The sequence below is a fragment of the Canis aureus genome, chromosome 33 (assembly GCF_053574225.1).
Source record: "Canis aureus isolate CA01 chromosome 33, VMU_Caureus_v.1.0, whole genome shotgun sequence".
NCBI lineage: Eukaryota > Metazoa > Chordata > Mammalia > Carnivora > Canidae > Canis > Canis aureus.
Window position 1 is genome coordinate 32,060,150 of NC_135643.1, and position 23,208 is coordinate 32,083,357.

Below are 23,208 nucleotides of genomic sequence, written 5' to 3' on the forward strand. Positions count from 1 at the left end.
AGATCATAATAGATGGAAAAGAAGCATTGTAAACTAATGTATATAGATTAATTGCCCAAAAGTTTTGGGGAAATTATACTTCTGAGGAACACAGTAAGTTGGATCACAATTTTAAACTATCATCCATTAAAATTAAGTTTTATTTTTTAAAAAGAAAAGCAGAAAATGGATGGGATTAATGATTAACTGATCTCAGGATGGAAAAACACTTTCTAAATTTAGAAACAAATTGATCATTAGGGTATGTTGGTTAAATTTATCTACGTAAAATATGAAGCTCACTAAAGAGCAAAATCCCATAAGATTATAAGACAATTCAAACTGAGAAAAATGCTTATATCAACAATGGCCCATTTATTACTATATTAAAATAATTATATATTAAAAACTCACTCAAACTCATAAAAAGGACACCTAAGCTTTTATTGAAAATGGACAAATAATATGAATATAAAAATTATAAGTGGCATATAAATGAATAATAAAATATGAAATAAATATTCAAGCTACTAAAAGAAATACCAATTAAAACAGAACTATTTTTTATGTTGTCTAAGTTGTCCTGTTTTAAAGATAATTCTGCTAAGAGTATGGCAAGAAGGATCTCACACACAAAGCTACAAAAAAGGATAAACTGGTAAAAATTTTTGGAAGATAATTCAAAACATGAAAAATGACTACTAAATGTATAGCTGTTTAACCTGAAGGAAATAGTCACAGATGAGAATAAAGACATATTGAAGGAAGTTCATGACAAGTTATACATAAAAGCAAATATTGGAAACAACCCAATTTCCAATAATAGAATAATTAAATAATTTTTAATAATATTGAATAACATGGTAAATGCTTTAAATATAATATTAAATATAAAAGTACATATGTCATCTTATAAAAATTCTAAATAAAAAAACACAAAGGAAATGAAATATTAAGTATATTTAGATTATATAATTATCAAGGTTTATTTTCTTCTAAAAAGTATTCAGTATTTCCTGAATTTGGCAATGTGTATATATTATAAACATTTTATAAAGTATTAAGCACTGAGTATGTTTTTTCAATAATCATTTGGAAATCACTAATGAAAATACAGCTTTATATCACAGTGGGTTTGGCACACTAGAGTTCAAATCCAAAACATCTATTACAAATTTAAGAGTTAAGAAACAGAGGGACAAGGAATTTTCTTGCCCGTAAAAAGCATCCAGTCTAATGAAAAAACAGACAAGAAAGTCAACTATTAGAACAATATGCTAAGACCTGTAACTGAGGCATTCACAGCAGCCAGTCCAAGATCAGTTGAAAAACAGTGAAGTCAGCCTAGAGGAAGGCTGACCTCCACGAAGAAGGTGACCTTTCATCTGAATCATTCTTCTTCCTCTCTCCTTTCTTCTTACAGTGTACTAAAGATCAAGGAGACACAGTAAAGATACAGAGCCTTCAAATTTTCTAACAAGGTTACATTATGAGGGGTTCTTAAAAATCAGCTGGAGAAAGGGTTATTATTATTATTTTTTTTTACTATCTTAAATCTGAAGATCTAAGACTTCTTCCTAATAGAGGAGGAAATATCCCCTTGATGGAAACAGAAACAGGACGCCTGGGTGGCTCAGCGTTTAGCATCTGCCTTCAGCCCAGGGCCTGAACCTGGAGACCCAGGATCGAGTCCCGTGTCGGGCTCCCTGCATGGAGCCTGCTTCTCCCTCTGCCTGTGTCTCTGCCTCTCTCTGTGTGTGTCTCTCATGAATAAATAAATAAAATCTTAAAAAAGAAACAGAAACTGGGATGTTGGGGACTTTGCTGCATCTCAGAAGTAGGACTGGGATCCTGGGAACAGGGTGTGAGAAATATTCCCCTTCAAGAAAGGACGGGTGGCTGCTCAGCTGCAAGCTATGAAGTGTATGACTGACAGCCTCCAGCCATTAACTATATCAGGGTCTGTCCCCACCTTGCAGCTGAGGTCAATCTTATCTGAGGACAGTAAAAGACAGTCTAGCTAATGATTGAACAAGACAGTGATATAGGGGGCACCTGGATAGCTCAGTGGTTGAGCGTCTACCTTTGTTCAGGGCATGATTCTGGGGTCTTGGGATCCCCACAGGGATTCTGCTTCTCCCTCTGACTATATCTCTGCCTCTCTCTGTGCCCCTCATGAATAAATAAATAAAAATCTTTAAAAAAAAAAAAAAAAAGACACTGGTATAAGAAGCTGGCTATTTTCATCCAACGTGGGACCCTCTGAGGGGCAATCGTTCTCCAGACTTCTCTGTTGAGCTTCACCAGGTCAGCATCATAGTCTCATGGCTTTGCCATTGACCATTTCTGCCTCCTTCCTCCTTTCCTTCCCCCTTTTGCACTTCTACTCAGTCTCCATATCTGCTCCCCAGAGAATCCAATGGTCACAAGGAAGGTGAGTCAAAAAGGCTCAGGGAAGTGTGGGCAAAGAAGAGAAAAGAAATAGGAACAGAGGAAAAAGAAATTTGGCCTCCATGAGACTAAATAGACCAATAGAAATATAATTTTATTTCTGGTAATATCCTCTAGGCTGTTGCAGATATGAAAAGGTATACAAGGAGCATAGTGAGATGACAACATGTATACCAATTAGGAGGAATTTGAACATTAGGAAAATGTTGCCAATGGGTTGGCTTAGATGCATAAAAAAGAAAAAGCGTACACTGAGACATGGCAAGAATTAAAACTGGAAAGTTAGGAGCTATCATATGGAGAATGCTGCATTTTATGTCAAATAAGTGAACATCTTTCCTTTCAACTTTCTTAAATACACTCTTCTTGGATTTCCATTATTTTTGTAGTCATTTGAGAAAACAATGGAATTATAACATGAAAATCCATTGTAAAATGTATTGATATTACCATGCTTAGAGTGAATATTGGAAGTAAAATCAAATGTCAGATGGGTGCTTGGGTGGCTCAGTCGATAAAGTGTCTGATTCTTGATTTCATGTCAGGTCATGATCCTAATGTCAAGGGATTGAGCACCATGTTGGGCTGGGTTCTCAGCAGGAGTCTGCTGTAGATTCTCTCTCTCCCTCTACCGCTCCTCCCACTTTCATGTGCTCTTTCTTTCTCTCTCTCTCTCTCTCTCTCTCAAATTAAAACAAATAAACAAAAAATCCTGGGTGGATTCAGTCACTTAAGGTTCTGCCTTTGGCTCAAGTCATGACCCCAGGGGTCTGGGATAAAGCTCACATGGGGCTCCTTGCTCAGCAGGGAGCCTGCTTCTCCCTCTCCCCTGCTTGTGCTCTCTTGTGCTCTCTCTCTCAAATAAATAAATAAAATATTTTTTCTAAAAAATAAAATATCAAAGAAGTATAAACCTTGCCAGGACTTCTAAATATCTATTTACCCTTATGGGTACTCATAGGGGTGGACACCATAATATTTCATAGGCAGACAGTTAGACTATTAACTCCAGTGATCACAAAAAGAGGTGGCAATTTGAGCACATATAAAATTTAGCTAAGATATGTTTTGAAAGGTTTTTATCACCAGTTTGCTTTCAGATAACAATAGTTTCTCTGTAATGTGGTCTTTTCCAGATCAAATTTTTCAAATATCTTTACAAAACTATACTTAACCACCTATCCAGAGGGCTCTTCTTTTCTGTGACATAGTTTGCCTTTCAAACATATCACAATCACTTAACCATGACTCACAACCACTTTGTATGTACAACTACGTCAAATTGATTATGGTTTACAAGGCCTAGGAATTAGGCTAGCTCCTCATGGTATTTACTTCACTGTTATCTATCACACAGTGACAGGATAGTAAGTATATAAATTCATTTTGTTTCAGGTGTTACAAAGAACAGAAGAGCCAAAACGGTCCACAAGGTATTCTCCTAAGTGGGTATTTTCCAGTGATATTCCAAGGCCCTCATTGGTTCACACTGCTCAATAAAACATTCCTAATACAAATGTCTGTGTCCATGGTAATGACTCAAATGTACTTAAGCTGAGAGTTGGAAAGCAGGGGTTTTATTTTATCTTATCCTCTGTATTTATAATGCCTAGGGCAACCAGTAGCAATTTCTGACTTTTTTCTTAGCTTTGAAAATCAGAAATAACTTCTCTGAAACAAGAATAACATTCATTGTTCCGATGACTATGCTCATGGAAATGGAACCAGAAAGGAAAAAAAAAAAGAGAGAAAAGAAAAAAAGAAATGGAACTGAAAAAGAAAAAAAAAAATCCAGGAGCTGAGTAAATTATAATTTTTAGTAAAGTTCATTATGATTAAAGGGGCCCAGAGAATCCATCTTCAGTGGCTTTCTCTCATCCAGTCATAGGCCATTGGTTTAGCATGAACCTCATAAAGTGTAGATGGCCATCATTTGTAAATACACTGCACTTTCCTAGAATTAATTTCTCTGATACTAATGAAATTTTGCAGTTGCATGTATTTAGCAACAAATAGGTTTAAAATGTCAGCCTTGATTTATTTCCTACTAAAGTCATTTTTATAGCATGCTTTCTACCTCTAACTGGATTATCATCAGTTTGATCAATATAAATGACAAAATAAGTAAAAGAAAAGCAACATAGATAAGCTTAAACAAAATTACCAAAGACAACAAAAAATAAGAATGTAAATGCGACTTGAGTTGCCGTCCTTTTCTGTTTTTCCACCCACTCTTCTTCTTTCTCCAAGGATTTCTATGAATTATACTGAACAGATCATTGCACTAATGCCCTGACTCTTGCTCCTTGGGAGCATGAGCGTGAATTACAGTTGTACAGATTTCTTAAAGGTTTTATCTGAGAGCTTAGCTAGAGATGCAAAATTTAAAATAACAATAATATATTTTTAGGAAGAAATATAGAATTTAATCACCTTAGTAATTGTTCAATATTTGTTTTTATACTTTTTAATTAACCACATGACAGTTGATTATAAATATGCATGCTACTTGACCAAAATGCAGAATAAAAATCTATATACAGTCTCCAACTTAACAATGGTTTGACTTGTAATTTTCTAACTTTGGGATAGTACAAAAGCTATATATACATACAGTAGAAACCATACTTGAATTTTGAATTTTGATCTTTTCCCAAGCTAGTGATACACATACAATACTTTTAAGTGATACTGAGCATAAACAGCAAGCCAGAGCTCCCAATCAGCCATGTTATCATGAGGGTAAACAACTGATATACTTAAAATGATTCTGTGTCCATACAGTCATTCTGCTTTTCACTTTCAGCATAATATTCAATAAATTACATGAGATATTCAACACTTTATTATAAGATAGTCTTTGTGTTAGATGATATTATCCAACTGTAGGCAAATGTTAAGTATTCTGACCATGTTTAAGGTAGTCTAGGCTCAATTGTAATATTTCTTAGGTTGGTGTTATGATATTTTATGATATCAAGTTATGATATTTTCAGCTTCAATGGGTTTATCAGGACATAACTACATTGTATGTGAGGAAGATCTGTAGTTATATTTGAAGTAGGGAGGTTAACAAGCAAAACTGAAATCCTCTTGATAAACTCATCAAAGTTTAATGAAAATTGTGAAATTAACTAGTTTTGCCTTTGACATTTTTCCTATTTAAGGAAGAATTATCTCCCTTTGATCTATCCTTTATTTCATTTATTTTTTTAAATTTTTACTTATTTATTGATTTTTAAGATTTTATTTATTTGTTCATAAGAGACACAGAGAGAAGCAGAGACACAGGCATAGGGAGAAGCAGGCTCCCTGTGGGAGCTTAATGTGGACTTGATTCCAGGATCTCAGGATCACGACCTGAGCTAAAGGCAGATGCTCAACCACTGAGCTACCCAGGTACCCTTATCCTTTACTCCCTTTAAAACAAATTATTATGTTTTTCTACTACTAAAATAATATATGTTCTTTAGACAACATTTAACATGGGAAAGTGTTATGTAATTTTATGTAATCTCTTAATTATATTAACTATATTGATACATTTATATGATTCCCTTACCAGAATATAAATTTTAACCAGAAATAGAAATTTTGAGACTCTTGTGCCTTAAACAGTGAACAGCATATATTAGAGGTACAACATGCTTTCTATGAAAGTAAATAAATAATAATTAAAAAAAAAACAAAAACACAAGTTCATCACAAGATGAACTTACTTATATTTTTGGATATCTCTTATCAATTTTTAAATTCTATTCTTTCTGGATCATATTTCTAAATTGGAAAATAATTCTAAAAATTTTTGATAAGGAAACCCAACACTCAGAAAGCTCTCAAAAATCAAACAAATAAATCTTAAGTGGTAGAAATGGAGAAACTATAAAAAGGAAGATATTCCAGAAAGCCAGAGAACTTACTGTCATTGCTAAAATTGTGATACTCTCTACTCCACTTCCTTGTAATACTAACCCTTTACTGTTAAGAAAGGGGGATCTTCACCATAAGAGGAAAGAGATAAAATATGTAATTAAAGAAGGTAAAGAAGGTAAATATGCACTATTAAATGAGAATTGGTAATATTAGTATGAGCTCAAGATGTTTTATATGTGTTTTCTAGCTCTATTCACTGAATGGATGTAGAAACAAAGACATTTCTATAACAATGAGACATTTTATGACCAGATCTTGTATTCTAAACACCATTCTCGTGCTCGCTTCGGCAGCACATATACTAAAAAAAAAAAAAAAAAAAAAAAAAAAAAAAAACAACAACAACAACAAAAAAAACACCATTCTCCACTGAAAGAAAATAGAGAAATTTGGAGAAATACTCATTACAGTAATAAGTTGGGAAAAACACGAAGTTAATCTAAGAAAGCGTGTTGCACTAGAAAGAAATAAAAGTGCTCAAAGACTAGTGAAGTTGTATACTAACATATCTACTGCTACAAAATAAATTACTCTTAATCTTAGGGCCTAAAAACAATAAATATTTATTATCTCACCGTTCTGTGATTCTAAAATAGGAAAACAGCTTAGCTAGGTCTTCTGGCTCAAGGTCTCTCAAAAGGCTGCAATGAAGTTGTCAACCAGGCTGCAGTCCTCCCAGGCTCATATGAGAGAAGATATACTTTTAAACTCATTCATGTGTCTGTTAACAATTGACAATATGTGTTTTCTCATTGCCTATTATACCGAAAGCTTAAGTTCTTTGCTGGCTGTTGATCAGAAGGCATTCTCAATTTCTAGCCATGTGGGCTTTCTCATAGGGAAGCTGACAACATTGTGTCTGGCTTCTATTAGCATGAGCAAACAAGAAAGTAAGAAATGAATAGCAAGACAGAAGCCATAGGCTTTTCATAACCTAATCTCAGACATGACATACTATCACTTTTGCCCTCTCCTGTCTTTTAGAAGTGAATCACTAGGTATAATCCAAATTCAAGGGGAAAGGTTATATAAGGGAATTAATATTTAGGAAGCACAGATCACTGGGAGACATTCTAGGAGCTACTGATTACACAGATCATATGTGCAAAGGAACAATTTTGAATGAGCTCCAATTAAATCGGCTATTTAGGCCAATTTGATCATCAATAAAAATAACTATGATAATTGAGTAAGATACAATGAATTTAAAAAACAGTCTATAGCTGTTAGAAAAAATAAAGGAGAAAAAAACAATTTTTAAGATTTTATTTTACTTATTTATTTTAGAGAGAGAAGAAAAAATAGGGGAGGAGCAGAGGGAGAGAAAATGTGAAGCAGACTACTCACTGAGCATGGAGACTGACGAGGGACTTGATCCCACAGCCTTGAGATCATGACCAGGAGATCATGATCCAAGCCAAAACCGAGAGTCAGACGTTTAACCAATTGAGTCACCCAGGTGTCCCCCCTAGAAAATTTTAAAGGGAGGGAAATGTATTATTTGAACTCAAATTGTCACCATAAATAGGAAATCTAGACTTCTTTTTTTAAAACTCACACATTATCTTCAACAATTCTATATTTCATCCAGTTTTTGTAGAAAGTTTACATATATATTTGATCTAATTAAAATTTTGGTCTATCTCTTTAAAAAAAGGAATGGAATGGAAAGGAAAGGAAAGGAAAGGAAAGGAAAGGAAAGGAAAGGAAAGGAAAGGAAAGGAAAGGAAAGGAAAGGAGGGAAGTGGAGAGGAAGAATAGTCTTATTTATAAAATAATTCCAGCTAATAGAGGAAAAATTACAGATTAGAAAATAATCATCTTGTACTCCCTCAATGTAATAAATGATTCAGGTAAGGATCAATAAACAGAGTTAAAGGCATTGTGTGAAATGTAGTTGTACTACAGTATAGTTACATAGTGACAAAATATCATCTAACATATTAAATATTAATAAAAAGATCAAAAACATGTTTTTTTCAATACTAATTCTGGTAGTCTGCACTTTAGCCAATCACTAATAGTGAGACAACTTTATTATATGCCTTCTGATAAAATGTAATACAAAGAATGGCTCATCACCTATGAAATATTCTTGCCATAAAGTTTTGACCTTAATCTAGTGAAGCTTTTAGATCATAAATTCAAATTATAGTAAATACAGGAGATAGAGGAACAAATTAAATGATGCCATGAGGAAGCAATCAGACAAATCTAAAATATGACATTTTAGGTAAGAGAAAACTACTCTGAGTTCAAAAGTCACTGTCATGGAGTAAAAATAGAAGACACGAGTCTTGTTTCAGGTAAGACTAAAGAGAGATAAAAACCAAATGGAATGTATGAACTCTGACTAGAGTGCATAGGAAAAATATATTGCTTAAGTCTATGGGGGATGCCATCCATAGAGGTCACAGACACTTTGTACTAGGGTTATATAGTAGGGTTTATTGAGTGAAAGGGTTAAAGCAGAAACATGGTAGAGTGCATGGAGTCCCCGTAATTCTCACAATTTCACAATTTAGGTTGGGCATAGATAACTTTTAAGTTCCTGGCCAATGTGAAGTAGAGAGAGGGCCTTCTCTACTGATGAAGCTCTACATATTTATAGAGTGTAGTTTGGGCAGAAATGATCCATGCAACACTGGAAGCTCCTGGGTTAAAGAAATGGTCTCAAGAATATGGAGCCTTCAGAGACCAGTGTCTGGTATCTGCCTCACCTTCCATGAAATTAACCTAGATTTAGACTTGCTGTGAAGTTTTCTGCTAGGCTAATGAAAAGAATCTTTAAGAGCATTAGGGGATCTCATTGGGAGATAATTGGAAAATTCTTAAAATAAACGATATAAAATAAAATTGTTGAAGTACTATAAAATCTCTTAAGTATGATAACAGTTTTATAGCTATATATGAGAAAGTTCTTTATTCTTAAAAAGTGCATGCTGGGGCTTCCGGTGCGGATGACGAGTGGTGGCCGAAGCAGGGGAACATCAGGGACGTTCAGGAGGGACCATGGCGGAGGGGGCTTGGAGCAGGCTGATGGGTGCATCGTCAAGATGGCAGTGGACTACAGCGCCACAGTGGATCAGCGAGAAGCTGGCCAAGATCGTGTTTGTTCGTGAGAGACACAGAGAGAGGCAGAGACACAGGCAGAGGGAGAAGTAGGCTCCTTGTAGGGAGCCCGATGTGGGACTGGATCCTGCACCCCAGGATCACGCCCTGAGCCAAAGGCAGACGCTCAACTGCTGAGCCACCCAGGCGTCCCATTTAATGGGGCTTTACAAAAAACAGGGATAGGGAAAGATGATAAAGTTGGTATACCTGAATTTCTTAGCTTTAGTACGCTTGATGGAGGGGAACCATAAATTCATCTATGTACCTACCAGAAGCTAGTATAAAGAAACATCGTCATGTATATAGGAGTTGGAAAACACCTACCGGGCTGGGCAGGTAACAATAGCTGGCATTTATTGAGTATTTTCTACTGTGCCAGATACTCTTCTAAGTGCTTACATGCATTAGCTCATACGGTCCTCACCTTAGCCCGGTGTGATAGGTATTTTTTCTTATTATTATTTTACAGACAAGAAAACAGTCTAAGAGAAGTTGAGTCACATGCTCCAAGGTCATACAGCTAGTAAAGTGGTGGAGCCAGGATGCAAACCAAGCAGACTGATTCTGGAGCTGGTGCTCTCAACATGCTGTCCTGCCTAGTGAGCCAAGTGTAATGAAAACCTGAACTTCTGAGGACCTGTCCAGGGAAAGGGGGCAGTAACTCTTCACCCCCAATTAATCTTTGCCAACTGGGGATGAAGGCCAAGCCTTGTCAACTTCTTGAGGGAGAAGCCAGGAATTTGGATTTTTTTATATGAATTGCCTCAACATTTAGAAACTGGACACTAATCTGGTTTAAAGCACTATTTGAGCCAACACCACAAAGATCAAACATAATATAATACGGGCCAAAGTCAGCCCCTGAACTACCACTTGGGACGAAATAGATTGCTAGTGTCCAAAGGAAGAAACCATTTGCTTTAAAGAAGTACAACTATTCCTAGAACTGAGACCTGGGAGAAAAAAATCGTTCCTTTACTGATTTCTTCTGATAGCCTCCTACCATTAGTCAGTGCTAGACATTGTGGGGACTGTAAAGATCATTATTAGACAAAGCTCTTGCCCTCAGGTAGCTTATAGGCCAGTAAGAAAAAAAAATTAGCTGCTACAGTTGTAGTAATCACGTGTATGGTATTTATTTAGGACATTGTGGTTATGTTCAAGACAGCTGAAAAGACTTGCAAACTTAAATGCCTTTTTAGGCGTCAAATGGGTGGCTAATGGAAATGTTTAAAACAGGATAGAGTTGGGGCTTGTTAAACTGGGTAAAATTAAAGCCATTTTGATTTTTTTTTTTTTTTAAAGCCAGTGTGCAGAGGAACAAAACAAGGTAGAGTGTGAATTGTTTTTGTGAAGGAGTCAGGGAGAGGCCTGGGGGATGGCAGAGTATGTTTTTGGTTTTGTTTTTTATTGCAAACCCACAATTTTCAACTTTTGGATTAGACAGTTGTCTTACCATCCTAGTTAATTTTAATTTCTTTTAAAGTTTGATTCCTTGTTTTGCCTTTTATTCATCATTTTATATTTTCTAACCATTCTGCCAAACAAAGAAAATACCTATTTAAAGCATTGTATTTCTACATTGGAATGTATAGAACACTTTAGCATACATTCTTTTGTTGTTTTACTTTGAGCCCATCAATAAAAGTGCAGAAAGTTCAAAAGAAAAAAAAGAAAAGAAAAGAAAGTGCATGCTGAAGTATCCAGAGGTAAAATGTCATGATATCTGCAATTAATTTTCAATAGTAGGTATGTGGAAAAACAGAGACAAACAGAGACAGAGAAAAAGAAAAAGAAAAATGTGGCAAAATATTAGCAATTGCAGAACCCAGGTGAAGGATATGTGAGTGTTCATTATGCCGATGTTTAGACTACTCTGAAGTTTTGAAATTTTCAAGATAAAAAGTTGAGGGGAAATGCAGATTATTTTCTTTTTAAAAAGTTTTTATTTAACTATAATTGGCACATGATGTTACACTAGTTTTAGGTGTACAACCTAGTGATTCAACTTCTCTGTACATTATGCTATGCTCACAAGTGTATTTATCATCTGTCACCATACATTGCTATTATAATATCACTGACTATAGTCCCTATTCTGGGCCTTTTATACCCATGACTTACTCATTTCATAACTGGAAGCCTGTGGCTGCCTCTCCCCTTCACCCATTTTTCCTAACTCCCCACCCTTCCCTCTGGCAACCATCAGTTTGTTCTCTGTATTTATAAGTCTGATTCTGATTTTGTTTATTCACTTATTTTGTTTTTTTAGATTCCACATTTGAGTAAAATCTTATGGTATTTGTCTTTCTCAGTCTGACTTATTTTACTTAGCATAATATCTTCTAGGTCCATCATGCTATTACAAATGGCAAGAGCTCATCCTTTTTTATGACTATGTAAAGTTTCATTGTGTGTATGTAGGTACCACTTCTTCCTTATCCATTTGTCTATTGATGGACACTTAGGTTGTTTTCATACCTTGGCTATTGTAAATAATGGTGCAATAAACACAGGGGTGCATATATCTATTTGAATTAGTGTTTTTTTATTTTCTTTGGGTAAATACACAGTAGCAGAATGATTGGATCATATGGTAATTCTATTTTTAATTTTTTTGAAAAACCTAAATGAGAATTGTCTTAATTCTTAAGTAAATTAGAAGTAAGTTTACAAACAATATAAAAATATGCTTTCTAGTTCTTCTTCTCCAATTTGAAAAATCTGTAATCTAGACTCAGGCTAGACTGTTGGATACAAATAACTGATCTCTGGAAACCAGATTAAATTGTTCAAGACAAGTTTGTACCTAGAACACTGAAATGAGAACATGCCAAATAATATGTTCATGGGAAAATTTTATCTAGGTCATTTTGAATCCTTTCTTGTTATTTCTAATTTAAAATGTATTTATTGTACATAGTTTGCGTACTGGCTATTTGACTGCCTAGACTTTGACATTAATACAGCAAAATTTGAAACAAAATCCACTAACATTTAAAAAATATTTCTCTTAACGATAATAATGATTATTCCTCTAATAATTGTACTTACTGCTAAGACATCACTTGCTAAACTAAGGCTTTTCGTTAAATAACAAAAGATACTGGTCAAAGAAACAAATTAAGGGAATAAAAGGATAATCTTTCACTTCCTGCTACTCTGTGGCTCTCTATAAAATTTCTTCAGTACCTGTGATTAAAGTAGATGTTATTATCCTACTTAACTTCTCCACAATGACCTTCTCCCAATATCCAATAAACTCTTGCTTCAATTAAATATTTGAGCTACTTACAAAGTAGAAATCACATTTTCCCCTCCATTCTTTTTCTAATACTCATAATCATATCATCTACCTTTAAATGATAAAATAGTACTTAAAGCCAAAATTGGAAGAATAGGCTCATTAGAATCAAATCTAATTATACATTTGAAGCGTGATCACGTACTATTAATTAGACACTAGAGTAAGACACCTACATTTATTTCTTCACTGTGGCAATTTTAATAAATCTAAAAGTCTGATTTCTAGGAAAATAGAATTAGTTAAATTGTTTGCTTGCAACAACCAAAAATTGATCTTGACAAAGTTCATACCTCCAGTGCCCACATAGTAATACCAATTAGCAGCTTTGTTCATCTGCAAAACCAAGTTGAGGGTACTCTGACCATGAAACTCATTGGGGTACAGGTCTTTCTGAACAGATACTCTAATGGATTTGCCATCCCTAGAATTCAGTTAGTCTGCACTCAGGCAAGGTGCTGAGTCACAGCCTCACATATTGAGGAGAGTGCTGTGTAGCCTCATCTGACTAGAAGGGCTAGTGACAACTCCTGAAAGCTATGCATCCCAGTGATACTCAAGCTGAGAGGCAGGTGAGCAGAGCTGATTATCCTCAAACCAAAGCCAGTACTGGGCAAGGAGGCTTCCCATACTATGCATAGGCAGGGGAATTAATTCATAGCCAAAGCTAAGGGTAGCTCCTGGCCCCTTCCAATCAGAGAGCATGTTTGGGAAATTGACAGTAGCCTGAAGAGGTCCTCCAGCTCCTCCACAGAAAAGGGAATTGAGATATTGTCCCACCCCCTGTGGAACATGACTTTTAGCCCCATCTAACTAGAGAGGATAGTGAAAATGCCTGAGAGCTTATGCAGGTCAGCAGTTCTCAAGCCAAAGCTTGAGCAGTTCTTAAGCCAAGCTATACAGGTCAGAGCAGTTCTCTGTCTCTCCATAGATAGAGCCAATAATCTGCAAAGCAAACTAGTGGCCTCACATGATCAGAGAATTCAGTGCATAATCAGACCTTATTTGGGTCCCCCATGAACTGCACAGGCCCTGGGCCCTGTCCTACTGCTCTGTCTGGGGAGGGAAGATAATTCATAGCCCCATCTGTTACTGATATGGGGTCTGGTCTCAACCATCTACTAAGCCTGACCAAAGAATTCAGGTAATCACAGAGCTCATCTTATAGCCTCACTTGGTAGGTAACAGAAATCCCAACCAGCAGCCAGTGACACACATTCCATCCCTGGCCTCAGAGCTTGAACAGTTGCCTCAGCCAAAAATAGAGCATAATAGAAGTCCCTATTTGCCCAAGGACATTACCAACAGAAACTCAAAAACTCCAACTGAGCAGACTTATGAAGAACTGTCTCTGCCAAGCAACCTGTAGAGTCTAGGGGAAAAAAAAAAAAAAAAACACCACTTATTCAAATGTGCTGATACCTATGTAAGGAATCAAGGAAATTAGGTAAACATGAAGCCACCAAAGGAAACTGACAAAGTTCCAATAACTAACCCTAAATAATGAACATTTAATGAACTTTCTGAGAATTCAAAATAATCATCTTAAGAAAGTATAACAAATGATAAGAAAACATGGATACCTGAACAAAATTTTTAAAAATGCATAAACAACTGAAAAGTTTGACAATAGCAACCATCAAAAAAAAAAATCTTACAGTTGAAAAATGCAAAACTGAACTGAAGAATTCAAAAGTTTCAAAAGACCATTCAGAAGAAACAATCAGTGACCCAGAGGATAGACTATTGAAAATTACATTAATTGAAAATTACAAAAATAGATTATTGAAAATTGCAAAAAGAAAAAAAAGAATGAAAACATATGAAGAATGCCTATGGGAATTATAAGACAAAATGAAAAGAAACAACATTTGCATTTGAAAATTCTAAAGAAAAAAAAGAAGAAAGAAAGAGAAGGGACAGAAAATATCTTTAAAACAATAATGGCTGAAAACTTCCCCAACCTGAAGAGAGATGAGCACCCAGATCCAGAAAGCACAAATGATCCCAAATAACTTGAACCCAAATAGGGCTACACTGAGACACATTATAATTAAATTGTCAAAAGTCAAAAACAAAAAATTTTAAGAGCAGTAAGATAAAAGACAGAAGTTACATACAAGGGATCCCCACAAGACTACAGATAGATTTCTCAACAGAAACTTTTCAGGTCAGGAGAGAAAGGAAAGACATATTAAAAACATTGAAAGAAAATAGCTGTCAGCCAAAAATTTTATATCAAAGTAGTCCTTCAGAAACAAAGGAGGAATTAATAAAGACTTTCTCAAACAAACAAAAACTGAGAAAATTCATTATCACTAGACCTGCCTTATAAGAAATGCTAAAGGAGTTCTTTAAGTTGAAGTAAAATACTGCAAATTAACATCATCAAAACAGGGGTGCCTGGGTGGCTCAGTCAGTTAAGCATCTAACTCTTGATTTCAGCTCAGTTCATGATCTCAGTGTTGTGAGAGGGAGTCCCACGATGGACTCCAGGCTGGGCATATAGCCTAAGATTCTTTCTCTTCCTGACACCTAGGTGGCTCAGCAGTTGAATGTCTGCCTTTGGCTCAGGGCATGATCCTGGGTCCCCGGGATTGAGTTCCACATCGGACTTCCTACATGGAGCCTGCTTCTCCCTCTGCCTGTGTCTCTCTGCCTCTCTCTGTGTGTCTCTCATGAATAAATAAAGTCTTAAAAAAAAAAAAAAAGATTCTCTCTCTTCCACTCTCTCTGCCCCTCCCCCCAAAGAGTCTCTAAAAAAAATCATCAAAACACAAAAAAGTAGTAAAAATCTCACTGGTAATGGTAAATATGTTGTCATAGTTAGATTGTGCAATATGGTAATAGGGGTGCATAACTCTTACCTCTAGTTTAAAAGTTTTTTTTAATGAACATAGCAAAAATAACCATAAATACAATAATTGGTTATTAGATACACAATACATTTTTTAAAAAATGTAAATTGTAATAGTAGTAACCTGAATTGTGAGAGAGAGAAGTAAAAGTGTAAAATATGATAATTCTATTGAAATTGTTATCATTTTAAAACAGAGTGTTACAAGTGTTGAAGTTTTGTGGGGTTTTTTTGTTTTTGTTTTTGTTTTTGTTTTTTTGTTTAAAGATCACAATTTATCTTTCTATAATTAGATTAGGAGGAAAAAAAAAATGAAGAACCCGCTGGAAGCAGGAAGCAAGAGTCTTCTAGTGTCTGGGATTTGATGAGATAGATAGTGACTTACTGTGCATTTCCATGGTTTTTCCATGGCAGAACATACAGCAGAGACTCAGGGATGCACATGACTGAAGCCAGGTTACTCTTATGTTCCATAACTATGTTGTTTTCAGGGCTGTTGTTGCCACAGTAGTTAGCTATGCCCCAGATCAATGGTGTGCTGGTCTAGTCCCAGAGATCTTTATCTCAGTCTTCATTACAAAGAAGGCACTGCCTTGTGCTCTTGGCCAGAAGCCAGAATCTCTTGTCCAAGGTTCATGGTTTGGTTGACGACATTCTGCTCAATACAACTTTTATCATCACAGCTTGAGATATGAGACAGGTTTTGGCCCAAGGAACCTGATGGCAAACATTAAAGGGACAAGTAGCCAATCTGCGACATCAAGATGAGTCTTTCTGCACTTGATATGATAAGGAAACCTGCAGACCTTGATCTGGTGGTTTTATTATACAGACATTGTAGTAGTCTCTAGGGTCCAGGGAATTCATGTAAATTTCTTCCATGTTGGAAATGAAAGAGCTGAATCCAAGTGCTCAGTGGAGACATACTCTGCCCACAGTCACCTCCTCCCCACATCTGCACCCCAGCAATGTTCACATCTGGGCTAAGATATGTTATATAAGTTTCATGATTACCACACACAAAAAAATCTTATAGTAATTACAAAAAAGACCATTATAAAGAAGTCAAAGCACACTGATACAAAAAGATATCATAACACAGGAAAAAGCAGTGTAAGAAGCAAGGAATAATAGAGCTACAAAATAAGCAGAAAACAAGGGGACAAAGGGAATAGTAAATCTTACCTATCAATAATGACTTTAAATCTAAATAGATCAAATTATGGATTCAAAAGACAGAATGGCTGAATGAATTCTAAAAAGCATGATCTAACAATATTCTGCCTAAAAGAGACTCGCTTTAGCCTTAAAGGCACATAGACTGAAAGTGAAGGAATATAAAAAAACATTTCAAGCAAATGGTGATAAATAAAAAAGTAGGAGCAACTATATGTATGACAGAATAGACTTTAAGCTAAAAATGTATAAACAGAAAAAGAAGTTGATATAGTGATAAAGGGGTCAATATATCAAGAAGATATAACATTTACAAATGCTTATGTGCCCAACATCAGAGAACCTAAATATATAAAGCAAAAACTAATAGAGCCAAAAGGAGAAATAAACAATGATATAATAATAGTTGGGGACTTTAATACCCCACTCTCAACAATTATCAAGAAATAATCAATAAGCAAACAATAGATTTGAACAATACCTTAGAGCAAATAGACCTAACAGACACATATAGAACATTACATTCAACAACAGCAGAATACATTTTTTTCAAGCATATATGAAAATTTTTCTAGGATAGACCATATGTTAGGCTACAAAGCAAATCTTAGAAAATTGAAGAAGATTGAAATCATGCCAAGTATCTTCTCTGACAATATGGCATGAAACTAAAAATCAATAAGAGGAAGAAAACTGTAAAATTAACAAACACATGAAAATTAAAAAACATTCTCCTTTACAACCAATGGATCAAAGAAGAAAAAAGTTTCTGGAAACAAATATGGAAACACAACTTGCCAGCATTTGTGGAATACAGTAAAAGCAGTTCTAAGGAGGATGTTTATAATAATAAACTAAGAACACTAAGAAGTAAGAAAGATTCCAAATAAACAGTCTCATGTTGCCTTAAGGAACTAGGAAAAGAACAAAGTGAATCCAAACTTTAACAGAAGAGAGATAATAAATATTAGAAAAGGAATAAATGAAATAGAGAACAGAAAACCAATAGAAATGATTAACCAAATAAAGAATTAGTTAATTGAGAAGATAAAATTGACAAACCCTTAGCTGGACTAACCAAGCAAAACAAAACAAAACAAAACAAAAACAAAGAAAGACCCAAATCAACAAAATTATAAATAAAGAAAAGACATTCAACTGATACTATGGAAATTCAAAAGATCAAAATATGCCAGTAATCTGGATAGCCTAGAAGAAATGGAAGGATTCTTAGAAACATACAACTTACCATGACTAAATCAGAAAGAAATTGAAAATCTTAATATACCAATTACTAGTAGGGATGTTGAATCAATAATCAAGGACCAAATGGTTTCCCTGGTGAATTTTACCACTTAAAGAATAATAAACAAAACAAAACAAAACAAAAAAAGAATAATAAACATCAAGGCTCCTCAAACTCCTCCAAAATAAAAGAGAAAGAACACTTCCAAACTCATTTTACAAGAACAGCATTACTCTGACAATGAAACCAGAAAAGGACACTACTAAAGAAAACAAAAAACCCCAAACAACAACAAAAAACAAACCTGCAGGCCATTCATTATTCCTTATAAATAAAGATGAAAAAACTCCTAATGAACTATGAGCAAATCAAATTCAGTAGCAGATTAAAAGGATCTCTTACCATGATCAAGTGGGATTTATCCCTGTGATGCAAAGATGGTTCAATATATGCAAATTTATCAATGTGATATTAATAGAATGAAAAAAATAATCATATGATTATCTCAAAAGACTCAGAAAAAGCATTCAATGAAATTCAACATCCGTTCATGATAAAAACTCCTAAAAAATTGGGCTTAGAAGGAACATATCTCAACATAATAAAGGCCATATATGACAAGCTGATAGCTAACAACATAGTCAGTGGTGAAAGAATGAAAGTTTTTCTTTTATGATCAGGGACAAAAGTTCCCACACTCTTACTACTCCCATTCAACATAGCACTGGAAGTCCTAGCTCAAGCAGTCAGGAAAGTAAAAGAAATAAGAGGTATCAGAATTGGAAAGGAAGAAGTAAAATTGCCTGCTTTTGAAGACAACATGATTTTATATGTAGAAAACGCTAAAGTCTCAACTCAAAAACTTTTAGATCTAATCAATGAATTCAGTAAATTTGCAAGATACAAAACTAACATACAAAAATCACTGGCATTTCTATACACTAACACTGAAACTTCTAAAAGAGAAATAAAGAAATCAATCCCATTTAAAACAGCATCAAAAAGGATAACATACTTGGGAATAAATTTAAGTAAGGAGGTAAAAGATCTCTATGCTGAAAACTCGAAGACACTGATGTGAGCAACTGAAGAAGATGCAAATAAATGAAAAGATGTCCCATGTTCATGAATTGAAAGAATTAATGTTGTTAAAATGTGAATACTTCCAAAAGCTATCTATAGATTCTATTCACATGTAAAAGAATGAAGCAGGGCTCATACATTACACCATTCACAAAAATTAACTTGAAATAGATAAAAGACTTAAATATAAGATCTGAAATAAACTCCTAGAAGAAACTCCTAGAAGAAAAAAGGAACAAAGCTCCCTGGCATGGGTCATGGTAATAATTTTTTGTCTAAAATACCAAAAGCACAAGCAACAAAAAATAACAAATAAACAAATGGGACTGAATCAAAATAAAAAGCTTCTGCACAGCAATAGATATTATTAACAAAGTAAAAAGACAATCTACAAAATCAGAAAAATTATTTGCAAACCATGTATCTGGTAAGGGTTAATATCCAAAAAATACAATGGACTCATAACAACTCAACATAAAAAAAGAAAGAAAGAAAAAGAAGAAAGAAAGAAAGAAAGAAAGAAAGAAAGAAAGAAAGAAAGAAAGAAAGAAGAAAGAAAGAGAAAGAAAGAAAGAAAGAAAGAAAGAAAGAAAGAAAAAAGAAAAGAAAGAAAAGAAAGAAAAGAAAAGAAAAGAAGAAAAGAAAAGAAAAGAAAAAAGAAAAGAAAAGAAAAGAAACAATGTAAAATATGGGCAAAGGACTCAAAGAAACATTTATCCAAATAAAATACATGTAAGGCCAACAGTTAGGAAAAGATGCTGTACATCACTAGCTGTTAGAGAAATGCAAATTAAAACCACAATGGCTATTAGAATGATCATCATCAAAAAGATGAGAGATAACAAATGCTGATGTGGGTGTGGAGAAGAACGAACTCTCACGCACTACTGGTGAGACTGTAAGTTGGTACAGCCACTATGGATAACAGTATGGAGGATCCTCAAAAAGATTAAAAATTAGAACTGCCATATGATCCAGCAATTTCATTTTGGGAATATATCCAAAGGTATCAAAAACACTAACTTGAAAAGGTATCTGTACTTCCATGTTCATAGAGCATTATCTACAATAGCCAAGATGTGGAAACAACCCACTTAAGTGTTTATCAGTGAATGAATGGGTAAAAAAGTTGTGGTATATATATTCAATGGGATATTATTCAGCCATAAGAAATGAGGAAATCCTACCATTTGTGACAACATGAAAGGACCTTGAAGATATTATGGAAGTGAAATAAGTCAGACAGAGAAAGACAAGTAACTGTAAGATCTCACTTCTACATAGAATCTAAATAACAAAAACAAAAAACCCAAATTCATATAATCTACCAAAGGCAGGGAGTAGAAGGAGGGAGAATCAGAGGAAGGTGATCAAAAGGCACAAGCTTGCAGTTACAAGATAAATATGTATTGGGCTGTAATACACAACATATTGACTATAGTTAATAACAGTGTGTAATATACAGGAAAGTTGTTCACAGAGTAAATCATCAGAAGGAGATGAGTTATCATCTAAGAATTATCATCATAAGGAGAATTCGTTTCCTTTATTCTTTCTTCTTTCTTTTTTATTGTATCTATATAGGAAAATGGATGTTAGCTGAACCTACTGTGATAATCATTTCATGGTATATGTGAATCAGTCATCATGCTGTATATGTGAAACTTTTTTTTTTAAGCTTTTATTTATTTATTCATGATAGTTACACAGAGAGAGACAGAGAGGCAGAGACACAGGCAGAGGGAGAAGCAGGCTCCATGCAGGGAGCCCGACGTGGGATTCGATCCCGGGTCTCCAGGATCGCGCCCCGGGCCAAAGGCAGGCGCCAAACCGCTGCGCCACCCAGGGATCCCATGTATATGTGAAACTTATACAGTGATGTACGTCAATTATTTCTCAAGAAAGCTGGGGCAAAAGGGCAAATTTTTCCTTAAGGGAATAGCTGTTGGTATGACAGAGACCTGTTTTGACTATGATTTGACATTAGCTGCTCAAAGTTGTATATATTATTGAACATCTGCCCTTGAGTTTCCTAATCTGTAAAATGTATAGCATTTTTATCGGAAAGAGTAAATGAACAAATGTATATAAAATGTTTGGTACAGAGCAAATCTTCAACAAATCTTCATTTTCTACAAAACAAATCCCCCCAAATAATCTGATAATACTGCATGTTTCTTTACAAAAACAGTATCTTAATAATGGTAGTGAACAACCAATTTTCCAATCACATCTATAACTAAATTTTCTCCAAAATGAAGTCTGGCCACAAACATGGGTATGACTCTTCTTTTTAATCATGAAAAACAAAGGGTTTGATTGATATGATCTTTTAGGTCATAGAATTCTAATACTCTTTAATTTTTTTCTGAAGAAGAGTGTCTTTTCAAATATAATGAGCATTAATATATAGTTCACGTAAATCTGGCACAGCATTAATCTGCTTAAAATTTTAGAATTTTTTTATTATTCTTCAAAGAGATAGCTGATTACATTGCTGTTAAGTGGAAGTGGGAGCAAGATTGTGAAACTCAGTAAAATGCATGATGAGAAAATAAAGAGACTACTAACACAGTATAACCAAATGAGGGGTCCTCCTCACAGAAAAGCCTAGCAAAGGGGTGTCAGAGGCACTGGCCCTTCTCTTTGCAACACACTAATTAAGATTTCGAGTCACTGGATTTACTATCTTCTTAAATCCCACATCCAGTATTTCTCAATATACGTTTGACCCCATCCCTCCAAAAAAGATTTAAAATAAATCCCAGTTCCTGAGGTGAAATGCCATTCTTCATTTAACTTCATTACTTTTTCTCAGTTTTTTGTTGTTGTTGTTGTTGTTGTTTTGTTTTGTATTGCTGTGTTCAAACAGTACACAAAACAGCCACTGGTATAAACTGATAAAGAAGTAGTAGTCCCTATATCTCTACTACTTATCTTTCTATTTCCCATAGTATGCCAAATCTCTTGATGTTACAATTTAAGATTGTAGATACTGTTAAAAAATAGATTCAATTTAGAGACCCTTGAGAGATGCAAAACAAAAAGAATGAAATAAAAATATGCTGTTCATCTGATCTTTCTAGACAATCTAGAAGCTATAATACTCAACATGGGCTTATAACCTATATAACAAGACAAGTATAAATGAAGTTTTAACAGTCTCACAGCTACCAACCTGAGAAGTGCATGCAAAAGGAAGATAGGAAAGCAGTGCTTTGCAAGTCTGCATTTCTCCTTCAAAATACATTCCCTTTTTCATTAGCTTTCACAACCTCTAGAGAAAAGAAGGGAGAAAGTCAAATACAATATTTGATTCAAATTAAAACCCATAAATTTGTAAGTTTGAATTGCTGCTTTCTTTCCAAAGGCATTTAAAACAATTTACTTTTCATATTGGCCACAAGGTAAATATGATCTCAACTTCCTTAAAGAAGGGCTAGATTAAGGCTGAGAGAACATGGGTATGTGGCTCCCCCCAGCGGCCACTGGGAACGTCAGCACAGTTCAGAGAGAAGGGGATAAAGTGATGCTTTGGTCTCCAGCTAAGGCCCATTGTCCAATCTTCTTCACCACCTGGTAACAGCTGGTGTGTATGTAAAAATGAGATGAAACGGATAGAGGTCAAATCCAGGAGGACTTCCCTTGTATAGAAAATCAATTTAAAGTAACAAAAGTACCAAGATAAAATTTCTAAGAACTTCTGAATCTTAAATAATACGGCTAAACTTTAGGGAAAAGAGATGGCCAGGGAGAAGATAGGAGCCAGGCTTTACTCCACATAGCATTTCATTTAATAATACAATAGCTTCAGATTCAGAAAAGGGGAAGAAAAACCATAACACCGGGGGACAAGCTAATACCAACATATTCCCAAGCTGACAAGCAATTTGGAATGAAAAGTGACACAATAAAAAATTTTAATGTACTGAATATATTCCAGCTGAGAGCCCACAATATCAGCAACTCCCAGAGGTTCCAGGCAGACACTCAGAGATTCACAGCATCAGAACTTCTGGGCCTTGGCTCAGGTTTCAACCATATCCCACATACAGCATTGCCTTG

General features: G+C 34.8%; 1 protein-coding gene and 1 pseudogene across 5 annotated transcripts in view; both read right to left on the bottom strand.

Moving 5' to 3' along the window:
* The window catches only part of LOC144303892 (uncharacterized), a 305,981-nt gene that overhangs the window by 35,328 nt on the left and 247,445 nt on the right, over nucleotides 1–23,208 (bottom strand). For 3 of the 5 annotated variants that reach the window (XR_013370913.1, XR_013370915.1, XM_077882298.1), the window contains exon 5: nucleotides 1,264–1,406. The exons of the other annotated variants lie outside the window; for them this stretch is intronic. Coding sequence is in view for 1 of the 3 variants with exons in the window: in XM_077882298.1 (XP_077738424.1) it covers nucleotides 1,264–1,278 (15 nt within the window). In the remaining 2 variants the exon portion in view is untranslated. The remainder of the gene's footprint in view (nucleotides 1–1,263; nucleotides 1,407–23,208) is intronic. 5 annotated transcript variants of the gene reach the window in all.
* Nucleotides 16,020–16,520, bottom strand: LOC144304358 (gametocyte-specific factor 1 pseudogene; annotated as a pseudogene).